General features: G+C 41.3%; 1 protein-coding gene across 1 annotated transcript in view; it reads left to right on the top strand.

The window, feature by feature from the left end:
* adgrb1a (adhesion G protein-coupled receptor B1a) overlaps nt 1-13,210 on the top strand; it is a 121,674-nt gene that overhangs the window by 33,187 nt on the left and 75,277 nt on the right. The window contains exons 2-12 of the mRNA XM_008279293.1: nt 2,006-2,164; nt 2,902-3,006; nt 4,924-5,091; nt 5,520-5,684; nt 6,512-6,676; nt 6,778-6,942; nt 7,072-7,173; nt 7,289-7,395; nt 7,680-7,874; nt 8,243-8,311; nt 11,548-11,656. Coding sequence (XP_008277515.1) covers nt 2,006-2,164; nt 2,902-3,006; nt 4,924-5,091; nt 5,520-5,684; nt 6,512-6,676; nt 6,778-6,942; nt 7,072-7,173; nt 7,289-7,395; nt 7,680-7,874; nt 8,243-8,311; nt 11,548-11,656 — 1,509 coding nt within the window. The remainder of the gene's footprint in view (nt 1-2,005; nt 2,165-2,901; nt 3,007-4,923; nt 5,092-5,519; nt 5,685-6,511; nt 6,677-6,777; nt 6,943-7,071; nt 7,174-7,288; nt 7,396-7,679; nt 7,875-8,242; nt 8,312-11,547; nt 11,657-13,210) is intronic.

The raw sequence follows: 13,210 nt of genomic DNA, 5'->3' as shown, positions 1-13,210 counted from the left end.
TGTTTCAAGCCTGATAAGCTCCCATAACTGCTGGCAGCTTCATATGGAACTGAGAATCGGAACTGCTGCGTGTTTGTCTTGTTTTGTTAGACGGTGGCCTTACTGTAGGTTCGATGGTCCATTTCTGCCTGCACAGAACTGGTTATGTGTTGAATGAGTGCAGTCACAAACACATGAACAAATCCAATTTTACAGGCATAAGTAGACACTTGGGCAACACTCGGTCAGTCTGCTGACAACAAACAGATACTGACTGTGATTGCTGGTTTCTGCTAATTTCATCTCTGAAGGGAGAGGATATCATTTAGAGATTTGCAGTTTTTTTCACTGCAATCTGTCTTTTTTTTAATCCATAAAGTTTGACTCATTGCACTCACATGGTGAGATGACACCCAGCTGTAGAGGAATTGTGGATGCGCTTACATGTGAGTGTGTGTGTGTGTGTGTGTGTGTGTCTGTATGTGTTTGAATGTCTGACTCTTTTGACTGCATCAAGTGCTCTCCACAGTGCCCTCCCTCATCTCAGGCCTCACCCAAAGGAAATTGATTTGCGAGTAATTAAAAACGTGTGTGTCTGGTTGTTGGCCAACTTCATGTTCTATTCATGCAGATTAATACATATTTGTCGTTGCCTGTGGGGGCTGAAAGGCATCTGTCTGTGCCATTAAACATTTATGAGCATGCAGGACGCACACATATACACACACACACACACACACACACACACACACACAGAGAGAGAGAGAGAGAGAGAGAGAGAGAGAGAGAGGCATCCAGGCTGCTCTTCACCTACTCTTCCTAATATCAGCACACATCTTAATGGAGTGCATTAAATCAGAATGGCCAAACTGGGATTCCATAATGACAGTGGCATTCATCACACCTCTGTTTTCAAGGCAAAATCTCCCCTCAGATCCTCTTTCACACAGATAGCATCAGTCAGTGATGTTCATTGCAAGAGTGGTGTTGCAGGTTGATTTTTGGCATCTGTTGTGACTCGTGCTTTAATGTCTCTTTGACGTACCAGATCTTTTATATGTCTATGGATAGTTTGACAACTAGTTCTTGGACATCACAGCATGATAATGGCAGCTGTGCCTCTTGTCTGCTCTGCACTGTCGTCTGTATTGGTGAAGGAAGGTGCTGTACCCTGGTATAATATCACACAGTAGGTGGCAGCTATCAATGCAGTCAAAGCAGGTATTAAAACTAGAATTTGTGATGTACAATTAAGCCCACCAATATGTTTTGCTGTTCACAGGTCTGCTTTACAGGCTGAGGTTCAACTCTAGAGACTAGCTGGAGAGTACAGTGGAGTGTTCATCGTTTATGCTTTGCATTGTTGTATTGGGTTGTTCTCTTTGCTCAAACTGTACAGCAGTAACAAAATGTGGCATATTTGGTGTCTTTGGAAACCTCAGGAATTCAGGTGCACTTTAGATACGAATATGCAGGTTTGAACAATTTGTGGCATCAGACAACAGACTGATGTCTGATTTACTACAGCCAACATACTGTGTTCATAGAGTATACCTGCTTGTCTTTGTCATTCTTGGAGATGTGATGCACATCCTCTTAATTACAGTTTGTCCTCCTTAACTGTAAAGCAAAGAATTGACATATGAAGATGAGATATGAGATATGAAAGTATACCTGCATTAACATCACTATGACACATCCTTTGGCCTTGTTTCATTTTGTTACAGCCGTTACTTTTAAATGTATTGAACCTGCAAAGCAGGCTCTGGTAAAAGGTATAAAAATGTTTCTTTACACACGCTGCACTCTTTGGCAGCTCTCCAATACTAAGGCGTTACATGCTTTACCCTGTAGGATGAGAAAATCAATCACCATCAAATGATCTCAACAACACATGGCAGTACAATTGAGAAACGTTGCAACTGTTCGCAGCTGCTGAAAAATGAGCTTAAATGAAGCGTAAGGATTGACTAAAATGCATTGCTTGTAAATGACTACTACTGTCTGTGTGTGTGTGTGTCTCCAGGTGGCTGGAGCGTGTGGGGCCAATGGGCACAGTGCAGCAGCGAGTGTGGAGGTGGGATCCAAACACGGACTCGAACCTGTCAGTCACCTCCGGAGGAATCGTACCTGTGTGAGGGTGTAGTGGAGGAGGGCCGACCCTGCAACTCTCAGTCCTGCACCGGTGAGCTGCTCATCCTATGTGTTTGTTACTGTGTACATCCTTGTGTGTCAATTAGGGCCCTTTTTAAGCTTTGTGGTTATATACGAGCGTGTGGTGTGTGCTATTTTTACAGCTTTTCTTTCTTAACATTGCGTTCATCTGCTTGTGTGTCCATCCTCTATAAGTCAGTGTTTTGACTTAAGGAGTGCATGTTGGAAAGGGGACTTTGATCGATGAAAAATGAGAACCACATGGTCAACCTTTTTCAAGACCATGCATGCACAGTGTGTTAAAAACCTTACACCTTCACATGTCTAAAGGGACACATGAAATCAACATCTAAGCACTCATATGCAAAAGCTATTTACAAATAAGGGAAGTATTTTCACTGAATTGTTTGACTGCGTAAAGCTTTCTTCATTTGTACAGAACTAGGTATGTCTGACAAACAACTCAAACAGCAGATACTCATTATTGTAGAAGTGTGTTTGTTTTTTCTAATTAGTCATGCCATGAGTGGCATTTGAAGACTCATATAAACAGCATTACACAACAGCTGAAAATCTAAAAGAGAGCACTGCACACGTGTACAACACATTAACACCAACAGCACAACACAAGTCCCAAGTTTGGCTGATGCTGTTCTGGGTGACCAATCACGTCACGGTTGTGTCCCAAATATAAGCCATTAATGAAGGAGCTCTGGTTGCTAACCCCCGCCCCCTCCTCCCCCCTGGCCTTGCCTCATCCTCCTTTAGGCAAAGGTCGCCATCTCTCTCGCAGCCAATCGCTTCGCTCGGTGGACAGCCGCAAGCGTGATGACGTAGACAAGCCCCGCAGTGGACAGCAGAGCCCTCAGACAGGTAAGACAACGGGACGCAGAGGGATCCCATGCATCAGTCACTGTGGCAGCTTGGGTGACCACCACACTTTCCTAACATATAATAAAACAAATGTGACACCCACAACCTCGAGCGTTGCACTCACTTAAAATATACACATCTATCAAAATCTCCAAAAGTAGTGCCTCATCTGCAGTGAACTAATTCCAACATGGACCCTGACTAAACATAGTGAAACTGTATTTTATGTGAGGTTATTACAGGACACTGTGCCTTGTCTGTAAAACACAATATCAAATGGAGTCCTCCCTCTCTCTTAAAGTGATATTCTACCCAAAATCAGCAGCAGCAACTAGAGAAATAGTTCAATGAATTGTGACATATGTTAATTCAATTTCAAGATGGACATTGATCTATTGTCAGTGTGTTAAGTATGGAGCTGGAGTCGGACCACGTTCAGCGTAGCTCAACATAGAAACTGGAAGAAAGAGTTAGCCTGTCCTAAAACTAACTTATAGGCACAACAAGCATCTCGTTTGTCTAATCCACAAACAACAGGGGGTACATACTAGATCTATTCCTTGGCAAAGAACAGTTCACAATATTTATCTGCCTGATGTAGATTTTGTTCAGACATAACAGTCACAAACCTGGCAGCTTCACAGTAACCACAAGACTCTGAAGGGTTCCCGTGCAGTTATGTAGAACATAACTCCCCCATAAACAACAAATGATCCTTTTTTAATGTCATGTATGGATTGAATTTAATCTGAAGTCTCAATGGTAAGATAGGCTAATTGTCTCCCAGCTCCAGCTCTATACTCACCTCACAAACTCACAAATATAAAATCTCATCTCTTTCTTTAAATTAAAACCATATTTCCCAAATTGTTGGACTATTTCTTTAAAAGGTGGCTGTTAGGTTTGCATATTCGCAGAGACCAGTGGCTGCAGTCAGCTTGAATTTATGTTGTATGTATGATTTAAGGAAATTATGTATTAGAACATGCACTACTGATAAAATGTTAAGGGGAGAAGTGGACCATCAGCAGGGGATGTTTCTAAGGATGTTGTGATATTTGCCAACCGCAAAACTTGTCACCGATAGAATGTAAGCTAACTACAGCTATTGGTCTTTTGAGAAAATAAAAGTTCACACCTACTGCTGCCTGTCCAAGTTACAGGTGTAAATATTACAAGAATTATAGATTTTAGGTTAAGTATCACTTTAATTTGTTAATCTATTCCCCACTACCTTTTTTTAGTTCTCCTCTCCCTGCTTACTCAGCTGTGAATGCCCAATTTGCCCTTATTGGTCAACTGATCCATCAAAACAGCAGTCATGGCCAGTGAAAAAAATGACTGACATATCCTATGCCAGTGGCATTAGCTTCCACTGGAAGTCAATGCAAAGGATATGCCATCAGAACCTCACAGATGACGAAGGACAAGCAGACCAGAAGCTGGGGTCCATTTCAGTGGCTGCCTCCTTTGAAGGACACGCTGTTCAAAGTTGGATTAAGTGTTAGAAGGTTGACCTGTTTCCAAACGATACGGTCTATAGCCTTTGCGGTTTACAGCCTTTGCACAAGCTCCTGTCATTGTCTTTTTAAGTGACCAGTGTGAAGTCATTCGAATTCTGACAACTATCAAGAACTGTCAGTTACATCTTCAAAAGACAGTCCTGTTTGTCAGACACATTTAAACAAGCCTTTGGACTAGAATGGCTTCATCAAACTGTGAGGAAATGTTAGGCCTTTGATGGAGGCGGCCCCTAAAATGTGGCACAGCTACAATCTACCCTTTATCACACCACAACCCTTCCTCTTTTGGCCAGAGGCAGCATCCTGCATGATAATTAGTTATGGCCCTCTCCTTTCCTTTTCCTCCTCTTTTCCCCCCTATCCTCCCATCCTTTATCCATCCCTTCCTCCTCAGTAGACTCAACATCAGGTGAGGAGTGGTCAGCGTGGAGTGTGTGTTCTGCCACATGTGGGGAGGGCTGGCAGAGTCGCACTCGTTTCTGTGTGTCCTCCTCCTACAGCACCCAGTGTAGTGGGCCACTGCGAGAGCAGAGACCTTGCAACAACTCTGCTGTTTGTCCAGGTAAGCCCCCCTTCACCCCTTCCTGCCACCTTCCTGCGCTCGCCCAGCCCTCTCCTGGACCTTGCCTCATCCATACAAGACCCACCTGACTCACCTCCACAGGCAGTTAGCAAAATCCGTGACCCCTGGGATGATTTCTACCTCCCCCTTACAGGAAGGGCACTGCCTGCAGTTTACTCCCCTATAATAACAGAGATTTCAAGATTTTCTCAGATGCTTGTATAAGCAGACTGGCACGGAGACTCCTCAACTCAGAAAGCAATATTAACGCGATAAATTAGCCCAGATGATCCCAGGAAAACCAAACAGCCAAGTAACTGATAAGTGCCACTGTTCAGTGTCTCAGTGATGTTATCTTGTGTTTTGGTGTGTTCAGGGGGCTTATGTTTGTCTGTCTATAAATCATACCCTAGCTGCTCTGATTGCAGTGCATGGCGCATGGGACGAGTGGTCACCATGGAGTCTATGTTCGTCCACCTGTGGCCGTGGTTACAGGTCCCGAACACGAACCTGCACCCCCCCACAGTTTGGGGGGGATCCGTGCGACGGCCCAGAGAAACAGACCAAATTCTGCAACATAGCTGTCTGTCCAGGTGAGGAACACACTAATAACCATAAAAAGAGCAACCAAAGAAAAAAGAAAAAAGAAAAATCAAACAAGTGGTAAACTTGTACCAAATAATCTGAGGTTTTTTTTCAAATGTTTTCACAAGACAATGCAGAAAATAATCATTCAATGCATATGCAGTAGCAAGCAACAATGAAAGGTGTGTGCTTCAAACGGACTGATACTTGGATTATTTAATAGCAATTCAGAACCCCATCCCGTCACACGTCTGTACAAGTTGGGGTTTCCTCCAACAATTGTCAGTTGTTGGGTAGGCAGGATTCAACGTCCCTATTTTTTCATTCTTTAAGCCAAACATGTACTTGCTGGGTCTGTTTGGTCGCAAGGGTGCATGACATTAACTTTGTTAACTTCCCTACATCCATGAGAATTGCAGAGCCATATATGATGACCAACCTGTTTGTGGATGTATTATAAGCAAAACCGTTGTTACATTTAGCCCTTCATACAGTTGCGTCCACCTTTTTTTTGCATACAACCATGGAAACAGCAGGAAGGCCTTCGGGAAGATTCACACAGCTCATTCTTTCATGATGACTTGTCAGTGTGAACATTCTAAACAGCCATACAACACTATTGCTGTTGACTTTATATGTACTGGTTAATTATGAACATATTGAACTCTTCCAGCTATTCCATAGAGCATGTCATTACAGCATTTCAAGATTAACAAAATAAGAGATTGGATGTCCAAGTAGGAATAGTCAGTCGTCAGCTGGTCAAATAGCTGAATACCATTTTGTGTGCTGTCTTTCTGTTGTGGCTGGTTATTGTGGCCCTGGCTGCCCTCAGTGGATGGAGTCTGGAATGAGTGGTCCAGCTGGAGCCTCTGCTCTGCCTCCTGTTCTAATGGGACCATGCAGAGAACCAGGGAGTGTAACGGACCCTCGTACGGAGGCTCTGAGTGCAGAGGAGAGTGGCTGGAGACTGTCGACTGCTTCCTTGGGGAGTGTCCGGGTACGAGACACACATACACATTTTAGGGAACATGTTTATTCATATATTTCATTGTCACATTCAATTCATCTGACACTCTTATGTTACGTTCATTCTCTCAGTGGATGGAAAGTGGCAGCCTTGGTCCTTGTGGTCGGGTTGTTCTAAAACCTGTGGAGGGGGAAATCAGCAGAGAAACAGGATTTGTTATGGGCCCTTTTTTGGAGGGCAGTCTTGTCCAGGAGAACGAGAAGAGGTCCGCCGCTGTAATGAAAAGAGATGCCCGGGTCAGTGGATGGGAAAACAGTTTGCTTTACCAGCCCTATTACATCAGTACACTACTTACAGATGCTTTTGACCCTGGTTATGTGATTGATACAGTTTTATGATACTCATTTCTTCTTCTCTGTGAATAGAACCTCATGAAATATGTGGCGAGGACAATTTCTCCAATGTCGTATGGAAGATGACTCCAGCTGGGGATACAGCTGCAGTACGCTGTCCTCCCAATGCCATGGGTTAGCCAACACACGAATTGAACATCTTCAAACAGTCCAGTTAAAGTTAAAGGCATTACGTGAGAAACAACCCCAAATCCTCTGCTGAACCCTTGTTGTATGTGTCCCCTCACAGGACTTATTCTGCGCCGCTGCACCTTAGATGAGGAAGGCATCGCCTACTGGGAGAATCCCACTTATATGAAATGCATTTCCAATGACTATCGCAGCATACAAACTTTAGTAAGCATCAACAAGTTGTTCTATATTTTTACATTCCTAGTAGCCTCAAAGTCAACTAACCTATTCACATTCGCTGTAGCTCTTCAGGATTGAAGGTGTGCAAATTCTTTAGACTTTAATGCAATACAACAGGAGATTATGTCAAAGCCTGTTGAGTTTGATATAATCCACAATATCTCCTCAAAGCCCTGCTATGTAAAGCAGGTCAAAGAAAAACTCTCAGTGTTAACCAGTCTAACCTGTGCCCTAATGTGAAAACTAACAGAAGCCATTGTTTCTGTCAGACCCGAGAACATTTGTCCAAAGCACAGCGTGGCCTTGTGGGAGATGGCGTTTCGGAAGTGATGACCAAGCTGAGGACGACCTCCAGCGATGGGACAAGCTACAGCGGAGATCTGTTGGCCATCGTGGATGTGCTGAAGAACATGACAGAGATATTCAGGAGGGCATACTACAGCCCCAGCAGTGCAGACATGAGGGTGAGGTGACACATGTTCACAAGCAGTGTACTGGTTGTAGTGCTGTTTGAGAGACACGCTGCCCTCACCACCTCCATTGGTACAGCGAAATAAAATATTCATGATTTGACAACATTAAAGATCAGAAGTAAGACATTTAAAGTTTTGATGCATATTGTTCTTCTGTGTTTTTCTTCTTATGAAAGGTAAAGGTGAATAACAAAAATGAAGCACAACGACAAAAGAACACAATAAATGACACTTTGATTAACAATTAATATAATAGACTTCATGAAGAAAAACCTGAAATGCTGCCATTTGTTTTCAGTAAATACTTAAAAAAAAAGTCATAATGTGACTGAATATAAAACATATTGTCTGTTTTTCAGAACTTTGTGCAGTCTGTCAGCAATCTATTGATGGAAGAAAACAGGGAGAGATGGGAGGAAGCACAACTGGTTAGTATCACCCTCTCATTCTAAAACTGGATTCCCTCTGTCACCTGGTCTGTAATTGCACCTTTTGTTGCGATTTGTGTACAGTAATAATACCAACCCTAAAGCTGCACAAGTGATGAGTTAGACGCGGTGATAAAGACACAGGTGGACAAACAGCCCACCTGTGTTTTTTCACACAGAGAGGTAATGGAAAAGGAGAAACAAGAACTGCTGAAGGACAGAAATAACTATAGCTAATGAATAACCAAGTCAACGCAAACACCCACTCATCCATCTGCTGCACTTATCCACTCGTGCGTGGCTATCTGTGCCTCCATCCAGCCGTCCAGCATCCGCCTGTTTATAGGAGTGTCACCATGCAGCCAGAAGAACAGTGCTAAATAAACAAACCTGCTCTCCTCAAAATGCTAGAAAAAATATCTTAGAATGGAAATGACACACTTTATGCACAACAGGTTTGTTCCTCGAGGATGGAATATACACGTGAAAGAGACGCATGTATTGGTATTACTACAACTATTATTACCTTTAATTGTGGCAACTCAGTGCACACCAAAAGCCATGTGACTTGTTTCTTTTCTCTCATATCCAACCATAGCCAGCATAGGTGTGAATTAACATATTAGTAGATTTTACTTCACTTGACCATTTCTGACTTTAGTGTTCTATATTTGTGTATGTCTGTGTCTCAGCTTTTTAAGTAGCCAGGGCTGCCCCACGAAGGTGTAAAATCAATAGGAACTTGCAGTGACTTGGAAGTTGGAATAGGGGATTTATCACAGCGCCATGTTGGCTTTCAGCATGGCTGCATTCCAAAAAGTAAGGTATTTTATCAAAAAGCCAAGCTCTCAGTCATGAGACCTTTATCAGGGCCAAAGATGGATCATCACCCACATAAATCTGCCTCTGGTGCCCCAGAGCCATGAGGGTCCAGAGAATCAAGGTTAAGTATGTGGCAGTTACACCTGTATTGAATTCATAAGTGTGGCTATAGATATTGTATGCACCACTAAAGCATTTACTATTTATAAGGGCTCAAATTGGAGTTTACAGCATTGTCTAGGGTATTCACGGTTATTCCAGAAAATCTTTGTCAAAACAAAATCTTAAATCTTACAATGACATCAAACAGTGTTGCTAAAGTTACATTTTCAATGTCTGGAAATGACAAAGCCACAGTGTCAGCTGAAAGCTGAACACTGAACTTTTAAACATAGTTCTTTAGGTGTCTTTCACCTGCTTAATGAAATCAGGTGTCTTAGAAAAAAAAAAAAAGATCAACATGTATAACTATACTTGTATTTTGCAGACTTGCTTGAGACCCTTGGAGGAGAGCAGGTCATGTACCAGTAGCAATGATGGAGTGTCAAATTCAGTCTCTACCCATGAACAGCTAAAACTGCATTAAATCAAAGAACACGTCTCACCTTAGTTTTTATTCTGTCATTATTCTCGCATATAATTTCAAATTAAGAAATTATTCTTTAAAGTGAAAAATTTCTGTCAACTCTAACAGAAGTAACAAGAATTTTACGTAGCATAAGTTCATCTATTACAAATTGGGTGGAAAAAATAACTTAAAAAAAAAAAAAATACCCCAATTGGATCTGCAGAGACTGAAGTTTTTTTTTTTTTGTTTTTTGTTTTTTTAACATTTATTCAGTTAGTTCACATTTTTAACTGAACAGGAAAACATCATTTTATTACATCAAAAAAGCTGGACATTTTATATAATGTTTGTTGTGATTTTTTTTTTAGCTATCCTAAGCAACTCTCTCCTTGAAAAGTCCATTGGGTAGCATACTTACAAAAATGAAAAGAAGGTTATAAAACTATTTCAAGAGATCCTATCCTGTTACCTACACTGTGACCATAATAGCATCAGTCACACACAAATGTGACCAAAAGTGTCAATTTTATTATGAAAAGTCATATTCTGATTAAGAATATGGGTGACAAGTTAAAACATTTTCTTTAGCTGATAATAATGTTTGTTGCATAAACCCCATGCTGGACTACCAAATGAGCAAAGCCGGCTACTGTCCAAGACCCCAGATCTGGAGCCTGTATCATTTGGCTCTAATGTAGTATGATAAACTGAAAATTTGTCATGTTGTGCCTCTGAAATAGATGATTAATTATGAAAAGTCCTCCATCCTCTACCTTGAAGCATTGTCTTGTAACAGGACGCTTTGTCAAAACATTTAGACCTTAATTTTTTGTTTGTTAAATGTTACTTTGTCATGGTAAAGTTATTATCAATACATTTTCAGTTATTTTCAATAATAATCTGTTGTTTTTTTTTTTTTTAGTTTATAAAATGTTTTATTACTATGTTTATTATTTCCTTAAGCCGAAGGTTCAGGTGTCTTCATTGGCTTACCAGTCATCAGAAATGTCCCTTCCTCACAGTCGAGGTGTTCTATCTTACATAATCATGTAATGGTGCAGTCTTCATATTGTTAATGTTCATAAAACATTGTATGAATTGCTCATTCATTTTCATTTTTTTTCTTTTGTTTTTATTATTATTGAAGAAGCAAAGCAGGATGCAAGGTGGCGCAGTGGTTAGCATTGTTGCCTTGCAACAAGAAGGTCGCCGGTTTGCGTCCCGGTGAGGACACCCGGGATCTTTCTGCGTGGAGTTTGCATGTTCTCCCCGTGCAGCAAGGGTTCTCTCTGGGTTCTCCGGTTTCTTCCCACAGTCCAAAAACATGTTGAGGTTAATTGGTGATTCTAAATTGTCCGTAGGTGGGAATTTGAGTGTGGTTGGTTGTCTGTCTCTAAGTGTGGCCCTGTGATAGACTGGTGACCTGTCCAGGGTGTCCGCTGCCTTCACCCTAAGTCAGCTGGGATAGACTCCATCTCCCCCACGACCCTACTGAGGATTAAGCGGTGTATAGATGGATGGATGGATGGATGGATGGATGGATGGATGGATGGATGGAAGAAACAAAGCCATAGAGTGCATTTCATACTTGGCCATCAAAATTAGCAGGAGGGATACAGTGCTCAAACTGTAAATGTTGTGTAGTAAATTGTTGGTCATAGCTGTATGGAATATGATAAGCTGTACCAGTGAGTCAACACAGGAAAGTATGACAATAATTGCCTCAAATGCAGTTTTGTATAAACAATCTTTTGTGTATCAAGAGCTTGAACAGAAGCTCAGAATATTCACCTCAAATCCATAATCCCTTTTCTTTCTTTCTTCTCTCCTGTGTTTGTTTTCTCAGCTGGGGCCAAACATCAAAGAGCTGTTCCGTCTGGTGGAGGACTTTGTGGATGTCATTGGTCTGAGGATGAAAGACTTTCAAGACATGTATGAAGTCACCGATAACCTAGGTCAGCTTTATCTCCATCCAGGAGATCTCCACAGCTATCTCTGTTCATCAAAGAAATTCTCTTATCACAGCTTTTCTTTCACTGAAGATTGATCTCCATAACTAATGGCAATCCATAAAGTAAGGACAAAGGAAGTTGACCTGATGGTTAACAGACATTTCCTTTGCCTTCAGTCTGAAATCAGATCCACAAACCAATGTTACATCTATATGTCCTGTCAGCAACGTGTCAGTTTCATACTATCAGTCAATTCAGCTTATCGTATCAATATTTGCTGTGCATGTTGGCAGGAAACCGCCAAAATGTTAACGATACGTTTGAGGTAATGTCACTACGATCGAGTTTGACGAAAGATCCTCACTGTTGTGAGTTTTAGATGGGCTTTCCATTAGCTTGCATCACATAAACAAGAATGATCCAGTAGATAAGACCAAATGTATGCCTCTGAATGGTGGACTCACTGGTGAAGCCTATTTTAAGTGTCAAATATTAACTGAATGGTCATAATACAGTCTTGCCCACACCAAACACATTCAAATGGTTTGATGAATAGTTCCAGTGATTCAATATTACACTTTTATAGAGTGCACTCAATTGTGTCTTTCGATAGAAGCTCCCTGGCTTGTAAATGTGAGCGAGGGTCTAACAAACACTGCACCTCCCCTTTTGTAATCCGGCGCTCTGTTATGAATATCATGTCTCCAGTTGCAACCCTGACGAGGTCACAGAAGGGTCATTTTTAACATTTTCTGCATTAATGGAAGCAACATGCAACAAAGTACATTAGACACAAACGGAGCAGTGGATGAAAACACTGAATATGTCAATAGCAAAGACGAAACTGTAACTTTCTCAAAGCTGTTCATTAAACAAGCACAGGCTTCACATTCCCCTCATGTTGTCCACACTTTTTGTGTGTTAGAAGTTTTTAGTGGCACTGCTTTAAATGTATCACCAACTTGCATCTTTTTTATCTGCTTTTTGGCAATGACTGGGGAAATGGTGTTATTCGTAATATTCTCATAACAGTACTGAATGGAAATGTGCATTAACTCACATTTTGTTTTGCACAATGTATTACTTCAGTGATATAAAAACAGTTCAAATATGCTCGAAATTGGTTGATCTATGCTGTTCAATTTCCTATGAAATGTACTTTTTAAATCTCTAATTTGGTCGTCAATAATAATAATCTTGAGTAGTTTTGTTGTGTTTATTTATTTTTGTTTTGCATGTGTTTTAGCCTATGATTTGCACAACATCCTTTGCTGCAAATTTCATTTTCCCATAGTTGTGAATATTATTGTATTATGGCACTGCACAGGCTCACCCTATGCAGCTTTCTATTTCTGGTCGTCAGCATTTACATGAAGAAAACAACTCATGGTGAATATTAGCACTCCCTAGGGCAGCAGGTCTTTAGATGTGTCTCATGAGATTCTAAGTCCACATTCACAACCACCTGCTGCCTCCCCCTATTGCCCAGTGACTGTGAACACTCCTTTTTTATTTTTTTCAAACAGGGGAAAAATAATATAGTGATCACAGAGGCTG

The sequence above is a fragment of the Stegastes partitus genome, unplaced genomic scaffold (assembly GCF_000690725.1).
Source record: "Stegastes partitus isolate 25-593 unplaced genomic scaffold, Stegastes_partitus-1.0.2 Scaffold152, whole genome shotgun sequence".
NCBI classification, from domain to species: domain Eukaryota; kingdom Metazoa; phylum Chordata; class Actinopteri; family Pomacentridae; genus Stegastes; species Stegastes partitus.
The sequence above is the reverse complement of the archived record's forward strand: the minus strand, read 5'-3'. Positions and strand labels throughout refer to the sequence as shown.